The sequence below is a fragment of the Lygodium microphyllum genome, chromosome 29 (assembly GCF_053477565.2).
Source record: "Lygodium microphyllum isolate KBCC chromosome 29, Lygodium_microphyllum_v1.1.10, whole genome shotgun sequence".
NCBI classification, from domain to species: domain Eukaryota; kingdom Viridiplantae; phylum Streptophyta; class Polypodiopsida; order Schizaeales; family Lygodiaceae; genus Lygodium; species Lygodium microphyllum.
The window spans coordinates 60,808,831-60,827,804 of NC_141163.1; the positions used below are offsets into that span (position 1 = coordinate 60,808,831).

Sequence of the window (18,974 nt, forward strand, 5' to 3'; positions counted from 1 at the left end):
CAAGGACTACAGCAAGCTTGGAGCATTAATGGAGTCTTGGACCAAGTTTGGAGTCTAGAAGACCAAATTTAGTAGCTCATGAGTCATTTTTGGCCAATTTTAAAGGTATTTTCTTAAAATACAATGGTAAATGGAGTAGAAGAGGGAAAAGTCCTGGTTACTTTTTAGGAATAGTCTTCTCTCTCTTCATTTTCAAGCTTCAACCAAGCTTCCATGGAGGAAAACCAACCTAGATCTTTTCTCTCCCACCTCCACTGATGAGATGGCTTCTACCCTAGATCTTTTCTCTCCCACCTCCACTTATGAGATGCCTTCTACCACAGCTTCCCAAGGACCTTGAGCTTCATTCTAATAGTCATCTGGTCATTTTCACATTGCCTAGGACTGGCAGTAATCGAGGAAGGAGCACCTATCAGGAGAACTTGCCATAGATCACATCTGAGCAAACTAAGCCTGCAACCTTGCTCACCTTCTTGCTCGCCTCTCATTCTTACGTTGTGCTATAGCAACATACAATGGTTTACTTCCAACCATTTTACCATTCATTTCATTTACAACTTGTGAAGCTTTGTCAGGAGAGGGAAAATCCACAAAGCCCAAACCCTTGCTCTGACCTTGAGCATCTCTCATCACCTTGCAAGAGGTGATGGTACCAAAACTAGAGAATATTTCCTTCAACAAGTAGCCCTTGCTCAAACAACTGTAACTTCATTCATGCCAGTACAAGCCCAAAAGGAAGGCCATGCAGCCCATGTAGTCTTTATCTCTATGTGTTTTCTATCTTATCAAAATGCTTCACAAGCCGGTTAAGGTGCACATATGCTGGTTCGAAGTGTTCGAAGTGTTCGAAGTCCTAGAGGTTGGCAAAACCTGCTGGATGTTGCAAATTCCTGCCTCGATCAAGTAACTGGTGCCTTGTTTCTCCTTGTCGTGTGGCGACTCAATGTGTCTGTCTTCCAGGTCGTATGACTATGTTCCACAAATATCCTCTTTACAGTTTGACTTTCCCAAGTCAAAATTGAAGTGGTGAGCTCTCCCACTTCTCACTACATGGAACACCAGATACATCTAAAACATAACATTTTCTTTTCATGCTCACGAGGCACCGTGAAGTTTTCTCCAATTCCTAAGGTAGTAGATGGTCATTTGCAGCGTTCTCCACTCCAAAAGATGGAGAAGCATCTACATATAAATTTAAGTTATCATACTTGAACAAATTTGAGCCGTGATTTTTTATCATAATAGCTACTAGCTCAGTTTCAGAAACATCACTCCACTCCATGCCATGAAGTTTGCTTCTTTTAGATTCTGCAGTTACAGCTCTCTTGTTGCCAGTTGACATAGCTTTTTGTTTTGTAGTCTCATTTGACACTACAAGATCATGTTCTGTATGAGCCAAATTTTGCCCCACACATTAGAACAGGTCAACCTTCCACTGTATTCCTTTGTTGCAATCAGAGCTTGACGGAGAGAACATCAATGTTGATCTTCTCCATTGCTAGCAAGCGATCACAAAAATAGAATATGCAAATCTGGGGGCACCTGTTGCAAACCATTCCCAGTTCTAAGATGCAATAATTGAGCCACTTCTAGATTGAGAAGAAGTGGTTGTGGTCAGTCCCGTGATTGTGCCTTTCTTTAGAGGGCCTCCGAGCAAAGAAGTTTGCAAGTGAGGTATTAAATGGCTGGAGTCGTCTTCTTCATCATTATCCTCTAAGGTCCCCAAGACTAAGCTTGAAGCTTGGCTTTATAGCCACAGGTTGCACTGCAACACATGCTCCTATCCTCCCTATATCAATTTCAGATAGGTCAAGCTCTAAGTCCTTCATGACCCTTAAGGAGGGCATCACACACAACTACTACCCTTGCATCCTAGGGTTCATTCTTAGACAAAATTTGGTGGACAAATCAAATTCAAGATTCTAGAAAACAGGGGAAAACATGACTCTCCATGCCAAAACTGCTTGTAGAATCAATGAGGCTAGTTAGCAAACTTGGGGAAACTTTGTCACCCATGAAGAGCAGCTGATCAATAGCCAGGAGATATTGGATCAGAGTGAACTTCCCGACATGGAGATACATCTTTAAGCTTCTGAAGACCAGATTGGTTGAATTATTTGAGAACTCAAATCAACATTTATGGGATCTTGAGATGTGAAGGCCATTGCTTCTGGGATACAGTTTTCTCAGCTTCTGAACACCAAGCTGGTTGAGCTATTTCATCTCTAAGTACAACTGAGCTAGGAAGAGTACTCAATGGTTCTGGAACTTCTACTTTAATAGTTCCTACAGCAATGGAGTGAACCACATGATGCAGTCCATGCAGCAATTTTGATGACTAATCCATGATTGGGAAGAGCCTTTGATGCTTGGAAGGCATTATGGGGTACATTTATGGAAGATCTCCCTTCTATGCCCATCTATGCAAGTTGTGAGCTATTGAGAGCTCAATCCTCCCATCCCAATTGAATAATTTTCTTCTTCAAGCTCAAACATTCCTCTCTTGGCTAAGCGTTGCAACCATGAAGCTTATTGGAGCATAATGGAGCATCTTGGAGCACTCAAGAAAGGATGTCATTATTTGATTGCCATCTTCATCAAGCATCATAAGGTCCTTGGTTCTTGAAATATTATTCTCTCAAATTCATCCTCTTGTTGAGCCATAACAAATTGCTCGAGAGAATGCAAGAGCACATTGGAATACGTAAATTCATATTGAAACTCATTGAGGATTATTGCTTCTACTTACCTTAAGCAATTGAGCTGTTGTTTCTTGATTAAGCCAATTGAATTTTTTTAAAATCCATTGTATAAGGGTAAGTTAGTAGTGAGTCACTGCTTGGTAAGCCCTACCCTTGATCCCAATTTTGCATTCCATGCATTTCATGAAAAGGTTCAATTCCTACTTCCAAATGCATCTCATCCTAGGTGTTTAATTAATAAATGTCTGCCATGTATATTTCGGGTGAGGAAAAGCCCAATGCCAGGTGAGCTGGCAAGACAAAAGAGGGGTGATGACCCCCCCTTGCCATCAAAGACCCTGAAGGGGTGCACAACTCGGCCCGAGGGGAACTTTGCCCACCTCCTAGTGATCCAGAGCCCAAAGTTGCTTGCAATTGCAGTTACTCTCTTGAAGAACTGAGATATTGACTTGGCACTGATGTATGGATGTATTATTGGCTGCAAATGTATATAAAAATAGTACTGAGGATGTATTTGCATACATGAGAATACATATGCAATCAATGACAGTTAATACAATGCTTGGAATGTATGGGAGATGCCTATGCATGGAGAAATTATGCTAAGAGATGTTTATGACATGCTCAATTCTGGAATAAGGTTACAAACAGTGAATTTGGATGGTTGGGCAATGTATTATGCCATGTGGGTGCCATGTGGGATGACCTTTCAGTCATGCATTGACAAGTTGATTCCTTGCAATCCCTTTCTTCACTCCCGCAGGGTGCTATAAGTGATTTGCTTGCATTTGTATCTACTCCCAGGAATTGAGGTACAAGTCTTTCAGTGTGCCCACGGGTCTTACTAAGGGCCTTGATCAATTTTGGAGATCTAGTTGGACCTACAAGATACTTATAGGTCAAAACAAGCCTCGTAGAGGTATAGACAGGGTGCCCGGACTACACAGTACAGCAGTACTTTTCCTATTACAAAATTCTCTCTATAAAACCTGGGAGCACATGCTTATGCTCAATTTGAATAGGGAATCCTTGGCTTCGACTTGAACAAAAAAGTAGGTCAATGCGAGCTTTCTAGCTCAAGTTACGGGCAGAATAGTGACAGGTGGTCTAGCGTGACTGCACCTAACCATGGCAAGAAATAGGGGGAAAACCAAGGCCAATGAAGATGTTCAACAACAAATCAAGGATTCATGAGAACCAAGGACTAAGAATAGACCTGAAATGGGTTATAGGATTATCCTCGTGACATTGGAAGCCTTAATTCTCTTAATGGAACTCTATGCAGGCATGAGACAAGGCATAATCAAAGACATGAGGCTATTTTGGAAATACAAGAGGCTATACTTGCAGGCATAGCGGAAAATACAGAAAATCATGCTGAGATGATACTAGAAATGTGTCAAATGAGAGTCACCATGGACACACGTAATGCCAATTTCTCTAAGTGGTTGGAGATTCAACTGAAGGGAAAAGAGCAAGAAGATCAGCCACAAGTACATGCTGAAAGAACCACCTTCTGTGGGAGCTTTCACTCAACCGCCAAGACCCATGCATCGCTTATTGTTTCAAGCGTTCCAAGCCGAGCACTAATGGCTACCTCTCACATAACCGACGCGCCATCCATATCTACAGGTGTAGTGAGCTTACCTCCGTTCCGTTCGAGTTACCTCCTCTCCCGCGCACTCCGATAGCTCCACAATCCAAGTGCAAGCTTCAAGCAAGCTCAATCATCCTGCTCCAAGCTCCAAGCTCCATTGCCGCGAGCAAGACAAGAGAAGAGAAGAGAAGAGAAGAAGAGAGGAGAAGATGGAGAGCTTCTCCTCCTCGGTCCCTCACCCTCACACACTCACTCCCTCACACTCTCACACTCCCTCTCTCAAGCACAAGCTCAAGCAAGCAAGAACAAGAAGAAGAAGAAGAAGAAGAGAGCTACTTTTGGCCACACATAAGAATGAGCTTCTCATTCACTTTTCAACTTTATATACAAAACCCTAAATCCCTTTTGGGCGGTCATCCCCTTTTCCCTTTTTTACATGGCCGGCCGTAGCCTAGGCCCTTTTTTCCATTGTCCTTCTATCTTCCTAGATTCCTTTCCACCGCAGTCTACATTTACAAATTGCACGGGTGAGAGCCTGGGGCTCCTTGAATTAAACCATGATGCGCTTGCACTCTTTTACAAAAGTTTTGACTTGCGCTTTTCCTTGTGCGCTTTTCCTTGTGCGCTTTTCTCCCTTATTTAGGACTCTTCTCCTTGTGCGTCTTTGTCTTCCGTTTTCTCTTTGCCTTGGCCTTTGTCTTTGTCTTCTGCTTTAGCTTTTCTGTATTTTCCACCTTTGTTCATTTGAGGGTTAACATTACCCCCTCCTAGACGAGTGCCAGTCCCATGGCACTCACCGTCGTAGGGAGCAGGCTATAGCATGCACCGAAGACGTGGGTGACAAGGACGCCTGTGGTTTCCATGGAGGAGTGTTGGTGGTGGTGTGAAAGAAGGTCCTAGGGGCCTGTTGGTGGCCAAGGTGGCAGGTGGAAGGGTTGTTGGAGTTGGTGGGAGGGCTGTTCTGTGTTGGGGATTGCATTGATGGCCAGCACAAGTGTAGGTTTGTTGGGGATTCTGCACATGACGATTCTTTGCGGGCTTGTCGGATGGTAAGGGCTAAGCAGTCAGAGTTGGGTGTCGCTAAAGAGCGATTGAAATTTTGTTGGAGGCTTCAATACCTGCAATTTGAAAACCTCTCGTGTGGTCTCTCCCTAAGGGGTAGTGCTAGTCTTCTTATCGTGCACAAGACATATTTGATTAGTTTGGGAGACATATCGAACTCTAAGCAAGCTGAGAGTATTGTCCTGCACTTAAGGACCCAAACTGTGTAGATACTTTGGTGCAGATATTATGTGAGTGCGCGTGCATACTTAGATATTACATAGTTAGAAGACCGCAGGCTAGTTTCTCGTAACAATGTGTTGATGAAGCAAAGTTTTCCATGTTGAGAAGAAGTACACGTGAAGGTATATGAGATATCCTTTGCATTGTGATTGCACGACGTAGCATAATTGAATATAGGGACACCGCACTTTCAGTAAGCTGAAAGCTATTGGACTTGCTTGATGAGGACGGTGTACATTTCATGGCCAATCGTGCGGTGCTTACCACAATTGATTGCAATGGTATTAAGGCAGAGTGCAAGAGGAAATTGTGCAAGTGGGTCAGGGTGACAGGTCTAACCATAGGCAAGACAAGCTTCCTAGGTGTGTCCTGCCCTTGATGTGCCCTGAAAAATTGTGGGTGATGCTAAAGGGCTAGGGGACTAGGGACGGAGCCAGTCGATCAAGGTCACTGGACGTACCTAATTTGAGGACCCCTAGGTCCTGTGTTGTGATTGTGGGTGCATCTTTTCGTTCATTTCTTTTCTTTGTTTTCTTTTTCTTTTTCTTTTTCTTTTTCCCTTTTTTTTTTGACTTGCCTGAGTACAACCATTGCAATATGTTGAAGCTAGCAGCCTTTCACTGGGTTGGAAAATGTCAAGCTTCGAAGGCTCAAGAAATGGATAGTATAGTGATGATTGTGCCCTAGCTTCGTTGTTAGAGAAGCAGTTGTTGAGATGGGGAGATACACTTGAGATATTGCAAACCTCCTTGCGACACACGCAATGTTGGTACAATTGAGGTAACGACTTCCATGAGCCAACTATAGAGCTTGACCCAAAAAGGGAGCGTGGCCCATGAATGTGCATTGGGCCATGCGATGTGGGTGGTCGGCAAGGGTGATTTTTGCTTTCGGCAACGTGGCTTTGTCACGGCTCTTTGTGGGGTCAATGGTCTTGTGGTGATCGGGCATTGAACACTTTTGTACAAGGACCTGTATTATCTTGCATCCACTTGTCACTTCGTGAGAGTATATGCTCGCTTGTGTTAAGTGCATCGAACAAATGCAATCATGATAAGACATAATTTTTCAAAATTCTATGATGTCTATTGGGATGCCTATTTCATTGCTTGTTAAGGTCGCATACATTAACGAGAATAACGGGAATGTATACAAGTGGGGATCTTGCCCCTTTACTCATCGAAAAACAAAATGTTCTGGCATGCTGACTTGTCGAGCTACTTGTACATCATAGGGATGTAGTCGATAGGTACGAGGCGGGGTGAGTCTGGTTGGCTAGGTGACCGGGGCGGTGCTAGTGCGGGGCTCCCGTGAGGCCGGGACATGAAGGGTGTAGTCTCGGGCCGCTACCGTTTCCAGAATGTCTTTAAACAATTAATTAAATTTTGCCCTATCCCTGGCCGCCTTGTCACTTCGTGAACACCTAGTGCCCGAGCATGCATTGGGGGTCTGTGCAACTAGCGTTGCCACATTTTGTGTGCCTCCCTGAGTGTCCACTCCCCTGGCCCGCAGATTCTTCGGCCTTTTTCCGGGGCGGTGTCGCTTGGGGCCGCGTTTCTTGGCATACCTTTTAAGAGTGGGCACGTAGCGCACTGCGGAGGGGCGTGTGCTGCATATTCCCATCAACTGCGGAGAGCGTCCTTGCAAGCTAGCTGCCCTTGGTTTTCCATGTTTTCCTCACGGGGGGGCCTGTAAGATGGGAATCAAGGATTAGGATTTGTCACATGATCAGACCATTCATATGGAAGGGATTATAGTGTAGATTATCAAGCACATAGGACGAGAAGGGGAGGGGTGGGGCATGCAGTGTTGTTGTAGAGAGATGGCCCCCATGATATATATTTAGCCTCTTGCCATTAGCAGATCTTGGTTCACGCTGAGTTACGTCGGCTGGCGGTCATGGATTTAGGCAGGGCTCCCCCTCGGAAGGATAGACCAAAAAGGGAAGAAGGTGTATAGAAAGGGACTACACCCTGTCTACACCATCAGAGTTGTTGGTCAAGGCTTCCTATGGTGGTAATGTGGGTTGCATGCCCTTCACTTGGAGGTGGGAATGGTCACACAGCTTTTAAATGCGTGATGAGAGGAGGACTTGAGGAGCTTAGCCTGTCAGACCCAACTCTTCTCCCTACGCTTGACTATCATTACTTGTGTGTGTTGATATTGTTTATACATGGTGACACAAAAATTAGTGTTTATTTATATACATATTTATGAATCCATGTCACTTCATGAGGATAAGAACCAATTGTAGAACTCGGGGTTGTACTGGAGCGTGGCACACGCATCCAGCACTCGTGGCAGCTTACTCAGTACCAATAGATATTTTGCCACATCAAGCAGCATGGACCCTTGTCCGAGTCTACTGGCAACATGTAGCTCCTCCTTAGTGAGAACCTTATCCAACAAAGAGTTTTCTTGGCTAGGTTCAGCCAAGTCTGTACCCCGAATGGCAATCAGCACTTGAAGGGAAGTTGGTGCCACATAGGTTGGGTCCCTTTGGGATCGCCATTTGGCCAATCGCTCCTCAGAGACTGTCATGATCTGAGCCCCTAGTTTGGCCATTACAACGCGGCGTTCGCACCAACGCTGCTCAAATTGACTCTGGCCTGCTGACAGTCGCTTTAGTTGCTCTATGTCTACGAGATTCAGTTGGCAGAGCACTTCATTGAACGTGACAGTTAAGCGTAGTTCGTCAGCCTCCTCGTCAGAGATGAGTCGCATGCGTTCATGTAAGAGCTTGTTATAGTGCTCGTCAAGATGTTCTTGCTCTTCGCAAGATAAGGGGAATGGCAAGTAATCTCCAAGCTGCTCCTTGGGGATTGTGCCTACGTCTGCAAGGACATAGACACGTGCGAACACTTTGAGCTTAGCATCCAACTCAATTAAGCATTCTGTGACACTTCTATGTTCAACGAGGGCTTACTCGGTTGCTATCTCATGCAAAGTTCTAAGAGTTTCCTTAGGCTTTAGCATAGCTGGGGGCTCAAGCCTAGATGAGCAAGATTGGTCAAAGCTAGGATTTCTTATACTCTTGGGGTTCTCACGTTTCTCCTGAGGTTTTGCTGCTATTTTGTCATGGTTCTTCTCGGATGTGACTGGTATAGATTTTTCACCCTATTGTGACGACGTTGTATCCACTCTTGATTGGTCGATGTGAGTTCTATTGTTGGTGGATTGAGTGTTGGAAGCAACTGTTGATGGCAATGACTGCTTTGATTTTTCAGAGCACACGGATGTGACTGAGGTTTCACCGCTATTAGGAGAGACATCAATGGGTTCATTGGTGGATGGACTTGATGCTTTATTCCCCAACTCTCCATCGCTCTTGGTCTCAATGCTCTTGGGGTCCACAACCACCTGTGATTTGCTGTTGTCTTCGTTTTCTCCTTTTTTTCCTAGTCAGTGAAGGTGCATCTCTCAACGACTCAGGACCCTGGACTAGGTCAAACGTTGATGTGCTTGGTTGGGCCTCAGCATTCTCTTTCTCTAGTGTATCCTTATGGGACATAGATGTGGCCTGCGAAGTAGCCTTGCCAGGTTGCCAGGGTACAACTGTCTCCCTTTTGGGGGAGTCTAGCTCTTTCGCCCATTCCCCTGTGCTTAACTCCTCCAGCCCAGGTTTTAGGCACTCTGGAAGTGCTGGAGTTGTCAAGGAGGTAGGTTGCGACACCTCCTTCATAGCTAAACCACTAACGACACATTCTGCAAGGGGCCTTGTCACGGCCAAGGGTTGTGACTGCTGTGATCCTTGATTTGCAGTAGTAGCAGCTAGTTCAATGGACTTGCTACTATTGGTGGAATGCGGTGTCAAGTCCTTAGAGCAATTGGAAGTGGCCGTGTCTTTTGTTTCCCTTAGAGCATTCACTTGCAAAGATCGAGTATCCATTGATCTAGCCACAATGGATTACACAGGCACATCCTTAGGTTGAGAGCTAAGGGTGGTGTCCTGTCCTGCCTCTTGGACATTTGGAAGCTTTGATGTAGGTCGAGATTGGGATTGAGTAGCCACACTTGACGAGTGTTGTGCTTCCTATGTCCGTTTAGGGGAAGAGGGTGTAGGAGACTTGGGACTCCTAAGTGGCTTTGACACTAGCTTGGAGATTTGCTCATGGCTGTTAGATGATTTTGCTATTTGCTTTGTTGAGCATTTAACCTTGCCATGAGCAATGTTGTGCCTATGATGCCTGCTATCCTCTTGGGGAATCAAAGGTTCCTTGGGCACTAGTGGCTTTTGTGTGTCCTCAACGATTACATCTGATGTCTGCTTGTCAAGTAGGCTAGGCTAAGGATCTACCCTCCAATTGATCCCATTGGGTTTCTTGATTTCGACCATGAGGGGCTCAGTCACCCCACTGTTTTTGACTTGAGACTTGGTTCTTCGTTTAGATCTCCTCCTACGCTTCTTTGCTCTTGATACGATCTGGCCTTCAGTCGACAAAGGGGGTTTAACAGGGGGTTTTGGTACCCAAATCCATCGGTTACCTGCGTAGTACCCTTGAGCACGTAGCAATGCTTTGGATATCCATCGCGGTGTTGTGCTGACCCTCCGTCGACGCCTTCGTCTATATGGCTTGGGCTTCTTTTGGGGTCTTCTATGATATTTGTAAGTCCAAAGCCCGTCCTTGGCATTGTCTCTTGACCTTCTTTTTTCAGGCCTGGCCTCACTCACTGGTTCTCGTTGTTCGACCTATGCTTGTACCAATTTTTCCAACAAGTCCTTGCTCTCGTTAGTAGGCTTGACTATTACGTCAGCACCTTCCTTGCCTTTCCCTTGAGGTCTGATAAGGTCACCCTTGCTAAAGGTTGTGACTATCCTCACACCTGGTAGTGTCAGGTGTATCCTCTTAGCTACGTAGTCAGCCTCACACTTGGTCTCCCTTTTGAAGGGTCTTCCTAGGAGGGTTTCTTTCCCGAAGCTAGCACTTTTTGGAGGAACATGAAATAGGATAGGCAAGCTTTCCGTTTCAATTGTCGCAAGGATTTTGCACTTCCCCATGAGTGCTTGTGTCCCCCTCGGCCTGCAGGGCCGTTACGATAAAAGCCATGCACAATTTGGAGGACCGTTTATAGCCAAATTTTGAACTACGTGCTCTAAATTTTAGCCCAGTGATGAATCTGTGATGTGCCTTTAGCTCTACGTAGCCTTTGGGGTCAATCTCGGGGTTTAGATGCGTCAAAATTTGTGTTCTAGATACCTGTCCGATTTTGACTTTTTTTTTGTCCGATTCTCAGATGTCCAATTTTCAGGAGTCCGATTATCAGAATCGGCCGTCCGATTTTGGGTTGGTCTGATCGGGCCAGTGGTCCGATTTTGGTCACATCCGATTTTGGGAGTCGGATCGAAAAAGTGGTTCGATTTTCAAAGTGGTCCGATTTTGGGAATCGGATCAGACCAGGTGGTCCGATTTTGGACTGGTCCGATTCTCACTGGTCCGTGGTCCGATTCTGGCTGGTCTGATTCTAGGACTCGGACGAACTGGTCTGATCGGACAGGATGGTCCGATCAGACGGTCCGAATGTCTGATTTCGAGTGTCCGAGTGGTCCGAGTCCGAGTGGCCTGAGTGGTCTGAGTGGTCCAATCGAACAGGATGGTCCGATCGAACGGTCGTGCGAGCATCCGAGTGGTCCAAGTTGTTCGATTGGATGGTTGTCCGAGCGTCCGATTATGGATTGGTTTGATTTCGGATGGGTCCGATTCTGGGACTCAGACGAGCTAGTCCGACTACGCGACCGACGGCCCGCGAGTTGCACGCGATGCCTCTAGGCTGACTCTACTACACCGAATTGTCCATCGCCTTCCAGATAGGTGCATGACACTACAAGGGAATGCCAGACATGCCTGGAATCACTGTGGTGCTCGAATCAAATGGCACTCCAAGGATCTGTGCCCCTATTTCCCTATTTTAGCCTGTTATACAGCAGAAACCCCCTACTGTTTGCTTCTTTTTCTTTGTTTTTTCCTATCCTAAATGCATACAAATCACAAAGTAAATACCTACACTACTTCATTCCTCAACATAAATCTCAAGAAAGCAAAACACCTACTTGCCAAGGAGATCGAATACCATCTTCAACCCCCTCGCTTCCTATCTATCTACCTCAAGCACCGGCTCAGGGAAAACCCTACTCCAATGCTTGATTTGAAGCGCGCAAGCGCTCAAGGCTTGAATCCGTTGGTCCCGGCAATGGAACCAAAATGTGGGAGCTTTCACTCAACCGCCAAGACCCACGGACCACATATTGTTTCAAGTGTTCCAAGCCGAGCACTAATGGCTACCTCTCACATAACCGACGCGCCATCCATATCTACAGGTGTAGTGAGCTTACCTCCGTTCCGTTCGAGTTACCTCCTCTCCCGCGCACTCCGATAGCTCCATGATCCATGTGCAAGCTTCAAGCAAGCTCAATCCTCCCGCTCCAAGCTCCAAGCTCCATTGCTGCGAGCAAGACAAGAGAAGAGAAGAGAAGAGAAGAAGAGAGGAGAAGATGGAGAGCTTCTCCTCCTCGGTCCCTCACCCTCACACACTCACTCCCTCATACTCTCACACTCCCTCTCTCAAGCACAAGCTCAAGCAAGCAAGAACAAGAAGAAGAAGAAGAAGAAGAAGAAGAGAGCTACTTTTGGCCACACACAAGAATGAGCTTCTCATTCACTTTTCAACTTTATGTACAAAACCCTAAATCCCTTTTGGGCAGTCATCCCCTTTTCCCTTTTTTACATGGCCACCCGTAGCCTACTAGGCCCTTTTTTCCATTGTCCTTCTATCTTCCTAGATTCCTTTCCATCGCCCGTCTACATTTACAAATTGCACGGGTGAGAGCCCGTGCAGCCCGGCTCTCCTTGAATTAAACCATGATGCGCTTGCGCTCTTTTACAAAAGTTTTGACTTGCGCTTTTCCTTGTGCGCCTTTCTCCCTTATTTAGGACTCTTCTCCTTGTGTGTCTTTGTCTTCCGTTTTCTCTTTGCCTTTGCCTTTGTCTTTGTCTTCTGCTTTAGCTTTTTTGGATTTTCCACCTTCGTTCATTTGAGGGTTAACACCTTCCCATCAGTTAATGCAAATTCTCAAGGCATTTTAGGAAGAATTGGCATTCCCAATAGTAGCTTTGAGCTTGGCAAGCCTTCTCATATGCAAGAGGACCCATTAGGGAATGCATCACAGGGAAATTCTCAGCTTCCATTAGCCCCCATGCCTTCAACAAGGTTTTAGCAGCCTTTTGGTAGGAATCACTCTCATAATAGTACCACTTTTCGCACTCAAAATGATCAATTCCAATTGGGATAGTTTGGGCATGCCACTCCTCATGAATGAGAGCTAAGAGATAAGATTATATTCTCCAAATTTAATGGCCAATCCTCTTCCCCATCTGAATTGGAAGAATGGCTTTCAAAGCTTGAAGACTACTTTGATATTTTGCCAAGAAATTATGGCCAAAAGATCCACTTTGCCACGATCCACTTGGAAGGATTTGCTCATACATGGTGGCAATATATTAAGAAGGAAAATCAGCAAGTTGATTCTTGGGATGCATTTAAAGCATTTATGGTTCAAGTTTTCTTGTCCCCCATAGAGAAAGAGAAGCTTGTCCGACTATGGTATAGCTTAGAGCAACGTGGCTTGACAGTTCAGGACTACACAAATCAATTTCTTCATCTCACAATGTATGTTGAGCCCATAAGTGGTGATGAAAAGCTGCATAAGTATATATATGGATTGGATCCTCAATTGCAGCTGATGTTTCAGCACAGTCACCTTTCGATTTGTTCAAGGCTATTGAATTGGTTGAAACATACTCCTATAAGTATCATAGGGATACTTCAATAGTTCAGCCACAGTATGGATAGCAAAGAGGCGTATCTCAGCCATCTTTTGGGTAGCCTAGAAGAGGGCACACACAGTCCAATTTTGGATAGCAATGAGCTATTGTAAAGCAAGGCCAGTTATGGTGGTGGAAATATGCTATTTAGCATCCCGAGAGTTCCCACATATCCCACCTTCAATGCCTCAAGGAAAATTAGTAATTTCAAGGCAGTAAACAACGATAGGGCTGAGAATAAACAAGGGGACACTAAGAACAAGAATGTCTCAGCCTTTGGTGGTCAACGGTCCATTCCCATGGATTTGTACAAAGAAAGGAAAGAAAATGGGCTTTGTTTCAAGTGTGGGAAAAAGTACACAGCTGAACATGCTTCCAAATATGCTTATAGAAATGCAAAGGCAAGAGTCCAAGGTCTTTGAAGACTCAAAGGATGACCATGAGGATACAAGTGCCTTTGTAATCACTACTGAAAATGATGAGGCTGATGAAGAAACTGGGCAAGAAGAGTTCTTTGACCCTACAGACACCTTTCCTTTTGATCCAAGTGGTCACATGTACATGTAGATATGGGTGAAAAGAATGACTCACATGTTGTTGCCACTATTTGTACTATCTCCTTGGATGCTTGGATAGAATCAAAGAGTCCTAATAACCTTCGTCTTCAAGGCAAGATTCATGGGAAAGATGTGTTTATCTTGGTAGACAGTGGTAGCACACACAGTTTCATAAATAGAGTAGTCATGGATAGGTTAAAATGTTTTGCCACTAATTTACAGCAACTATTAAGGGTGCAAGTTGCCAATGGGAGTGAAGAAATTAGTGCTCAAATATGCCTAGTTGTACATATTCAACTTGCTAAAAATTGTGGGCAGAATGTAGACTTAATTGCACTTGACATGGGGCCAATAGACATTGTGTTGGGCTGTGATTGGCTGAAGACTTAGGGCACCATTTCTATGGATTTCTCTTTGCTGTATATGCAATTTTTCAGTGCTGGATAGGTGTTCACTTGCAAGGAATCCAAAATAGTAGTGAATATCAGCTCATTATAGCCAAACAAATTAAGAAAGAGTTCAAGAAATGCTCTCATATTTTTATATTGTAGTTAAATAAGGAAGATACAGATCAGTCCAGCAATATGCAAAATAATTCAGTTTTAAAGGCTCTTCTTGATGAGTACAATGATTTGTTCAGCTACCTATCGTGCTACCTCCCAAGAGAGCAGTTGACCATCCCATTGTCAAGAATCGCGTGGTGAGGGAACTTGCTCAAGATGGGGGATTTTATTTTTGCGGGCTTTCATTTTCGTTCTTTTCTAATCAATCTCTTTTTTTCGAGCTTTTTCGTGCAACATATCCATTCTGCATATAAATAGTCTTACTTAAGGAGTACGACACGTTGCATTTACATGAACACACATCAAGAAAACAAAACCAACGGAAAACTAGTAAAATATATTCGTGTCAAATAGTTGCAAGGTACACTCTTCCTAAAAACAAATCAAAGATCCCAATGCATGTAATCTCTTAGACAAAATCGGGCATAGTCACATGACGAAGTGTATAATAAACATATATATAAAAGTAGTAACAAAATGAAATGTCTAGAGTCTCTCAAAAAAAAAACACACTCTCTCTCAGCATGGTACCGGTCCACACACTATGGTGGACAAACACTCCCCATAGAGCACATCATCTATTTCTAGACACATGCAATGTCTCATGTCCTCTGCACTGGCCTGCGCCAAACCACCACACCCCGCAAACACATCCAAAACATAGTCATAGCGTTTCGTAAATGTAGCTAGTAACCACCTAACCATATCACCAATCACATATCACCAATCAAGATACAGAATCTTTGCGGCCATGCAAGTAGAAACAATGAAAATACCATACAAGGTAACCTGAGAGCAAAAACATGCAAGACTACTTACCGAAAGAAAAGATGAGACCTCTCTGCTCCGCCTCTGACAATGACACCATCAACGTCCATGGGAAAGACACAATCATCCATCATGTAGCTACGATACGCTGGAAACAATCTCTCTGAAATCTTCTCCCCAGCCTCTCTGTCGTAGCAAGGCACAACATGACCAGCACGATGCCAAAGACACACAGTAAGATCAAGTACCTATTCACGAGTGGAAATAGAATAAGTGATCCATGTTTTTATTTAAAGCATGTAACATAAACTTTATTTAGAACATACAACCGTACGTTCAACGTATCCAACTTTGTTATCTTACCGCCTCTCTAGTAACGGGATGTCGATAAGCCTTGGAGTCACACATGAGTGTCCAAGTGCGGTGAAGCACAAACCCCACTCTTGCCGCATCCGTAATAAACTCACCTATATGCTCTGCTAAGCACATAGTGACTAAGAATCCCTGGTCGGCCAAATACTCGCGAGCAAGGTCCATACAACCCATAACTAGACCCTTTGAGAACGTGTTCCACTTGGGAATAGTCATGCCCTCTACAAACAACATTGGCATTATGATATATGAGAAGTGAGTTTGATGTAAACCTTGTGTGATAGAAAGCATAACTTACCCAATGGGATGGGACCTAGAACATCCACAAGCAAGCTCGTAGGAAAATCTGCAAATATCAATCGAGCCATCTCTTGACATGGAACTCCATCTTTGCTATAAAGATGCATCTTTTGTGTTGCAAAAAACTTGTTGATGCTATACACAAAACAACATAGTCGTTAATGCAAAGTAAACAATGATGCAATGCTATATGCAACATGTAAATTGATGTTCTTGCAATATCTAGTTGTCATGTCTACCTATCAAGGGCAAATCTATCAATTTGGGTCACATCCACTAATAGAGCATCGACATATGTTTGATACTGGAACCCTGCAACAATTATCTCAAAGTAATTTATTTTTAATAATCATACACGAATTTCAAGTTAATATAAGACTTCTCACCTACTAAACGGGTCATAGGTCGCCTCTCCCAATTCTCTCGACCAAGAGATGAATCTGCAACAAAGGAGGTGGTGGGCGCCATAGAGGACTCTGGCACATTTTTTCTCCCTAGATTACCTTGAGTACCCTGGGTGGCACCTTTGGTAGCCTTGGTTGCTTGCTCCTCTACAATGGTGGGTGCGGTAAGCGGTTCATGAGTATCAACTCCCTCCTTGAATCCTACATAGTATCATTCACCCTTAGACTCCCATGCATGAGCACAAAAACTATTGCTACAAAAGCGACAAGATGTTTACATAGATTGAAGTACTTACTGTCATGCAGATCTTTCTCTTGCTTAGGGATAACCCCCACAGGGTAATCTAGCCACCAAGGGCAAACACTTGCCTCCCATGCCGTCAATTTTCTATCACGTAATGATGGAGAATACATAGTGTTCTCGTCACGAACATCAATCCACTCTCTTGTGAATTGCGAAGCTGCATCCAGCCTCTTCTCTTCTACACATTGTAGTATCCACCTGCAACATTCTTGCCAATTATGCAAGCAAATGCATGCAATCTAATATGAAAATCAGACACACAATCTAATATGAAAATGCATGCTAACCTATAAATCACACGTTTGGCTGAAAACGTAAGCTCTGGCATCTTCTCTGCAACATCTGAAGATTTCACTCCATCCAAGAGGTGTACAAAAGCCTACACAAGTTTCACAAGCGCTTAACATTAGCACATATACATTTTAAGAAAGAACTTAAGAAAGCAATATGAATGGCACTGCATTGAGTCAACCTGCATGACATGATTCTTCATGTTAAGCTTAAAGAACTCCTCAAATGAATCTGGTAGCTGTGGACCTTCTACTTGTATCCTATCAATCTGAAGTAGTGCCTCTGAATGCAAGTGAGCCCAATATGTCTCTTTCTTCATGTAAACCCGAAAGAGCTTATAATCACCAAAATGCGGGTATTGGGGGTCTTTGGCCTTTGTGAGACTCATAAGATGCAACAATATTTTTTTCCTATGATGCACAACAATATACGCAAATAGAAAGCATTGAAGAAAAAAGCATCACATACACACACATTGCGTTATATATACAAATTACCTTTCCGCAGGGATTTTTGAGCTTGTGAGACAATATAGCTTGTCTCTTGTGATCTTGAGCATGCTTGCATCATCCCACTTTAGCCCAAATAACAACTTAAAGAACTCATCACCATTTTGGGGATTAGCAATGGATAGGTATTTGTAACCCCTATCCTTAAGGCACTCCTCTTCCACCCTTGTAGCCTTCTCCAAACGTTTCTTCCTCTCTACCTCATCTAGACCAAGAGCCTCAAGCTTAGCAGTTTCTTTTGAGATGAAGACATGAAATTCATCCTATCATTCCAAAAAAAAACTAAATTAGAGATAGAAAAGCACATCTCATACAAGTGAGCCATAGAAAGAAAATCACCTTCCATACAAGCTGAGATATTAAACCGCAAGGAGAGTTATACCATGGAGCAACACCATGATAATACCTTGCCTCTATACTCATCTCAACCTCAGCCCACTTCCTCATGGCCGGACTCAATCTATCTAGAATGGAGTCTTTGTTTGCAATACCAAACTTTTGAAACATATACACCTCATGCGCAATATTTGGAGTAACATGAGCTCAGGCAATACTATTGAAAACAAACAAAAGCATAATATGAGAATGTAAGTGTAACATATTACAAAGAGGAGCATAGTTAAAGGAAGAAGACTTACGCGTTGGTGGTGTCTAGTGCGAGTAGTAGCTCTGCTTCCTTTGCCTTGGGCACCTCAATGAATTGGCACCGTACACTAACATGGTAGTGAGCACAGTCGGAGTACTCTGTAATTGAAAACCAACAAACATAAGAATGGGATACGAACATTCAATACTTGCATGTATAGTGGACAACTTACTTTCCTTGATGCGTTTCCACCACGTTTTAAGCCTGTGGTTTCCATCCCAAACCAAGAACTTTTTACCCTTAAGGTCTTGCCACTCTCTTCCAAGAGCCCTCTCAAAATCCTCATTTCTTTGACGCCATATTGGACCCCATTCATCTAGATTGCTGGCTGTCACAGACATGGTCTCCCCTCTCGGACCTTCAACTGACACAAGGAAGTGTCCCATAGTCTCAAGATAACCAGTGGAATCAAAGGAAGGAATCAACCACTGGGCATCATCCGTAGCAAATCTGACTGCCTCATGAGCCACTAATCTGCAAAGAGGCACAAGAGGAGGTAGCGTCCTCTTTTTTATATAAATTTGACTCAGCACATCCTTCATCAGTCCTAGAGAGACTTGCTTGCCTAAGTTCCTTGAGTGCTTCTTTTCTTTTTCATCATCATTCTCCCTTTGATCACTATCACCACTCACCTCTTCTTTGTCATCTAGACTATCATGCTGCACATTAGTCTCTGTAGGAGCAGATATTAATAAGTAACAATAAAAAAAAGTAGCATTAAACCAATCATATTTAATACATAACACTGAACAAAGCATCATATGTAAATGAAATGGACACATAAGTGACTACCTGTGTGCTCCGCAACCCCGTCAATTGTATTGGAGTCCCCATCCACTTGTGCTTCGTCATCAATG

The 18,974-nt window shown here is 43.9% G+C and overlaps 2 protein-coding genes across 2 annotated transcripts; both read right to left on the reverse strand.

Moving 5' to 3' along the window:
- Positions 1-1,454: 1,454 nt before the first annotated feature.
- On the reverse strand, positions 1,455-18,610 carry LOC148010693 (uncharacterized). Its single transcript, XM_087671567.1, has 5 exons — positions 18,290-18,610; positions 18,110-18,215; positions 15,343-15,477; positions 15,164-15,220; positions 1,455-1,542 (listed from the first exon to the last, which is right to left on the reverse strand). The coding sequence occupies exons 1-5, from the start codon at positions 18,501-18,503 to the stop codon at positions 1,455-1,457; spliced, it is 600 nt and encodes a 199-aa protein (XP_087527693.1). The 5' UTR covers positions 18,504-18,610.
- Positions 16,550-17,521, reverse strand: LOC148010694 (uncharacterized). The gene is made up of 4 exons (XM_087671035.1): positions 17,460-17,521; positions 17,144-17,372; positions 16,959-17,050; positions 16,550-16,568 (listed from the first exon to the last, which is right to left on the reverse strand). The coding sequence occupies exons 1-4, from the start codon at positions 17,519-17,521 to the stop codon at positions 16,550-16,552; spliced, it is 402 nt and encodes a 133-aa protein (XP_087527161.1).
- Positions 18,611-18,974: the final 364 nt, after the last annotated feature.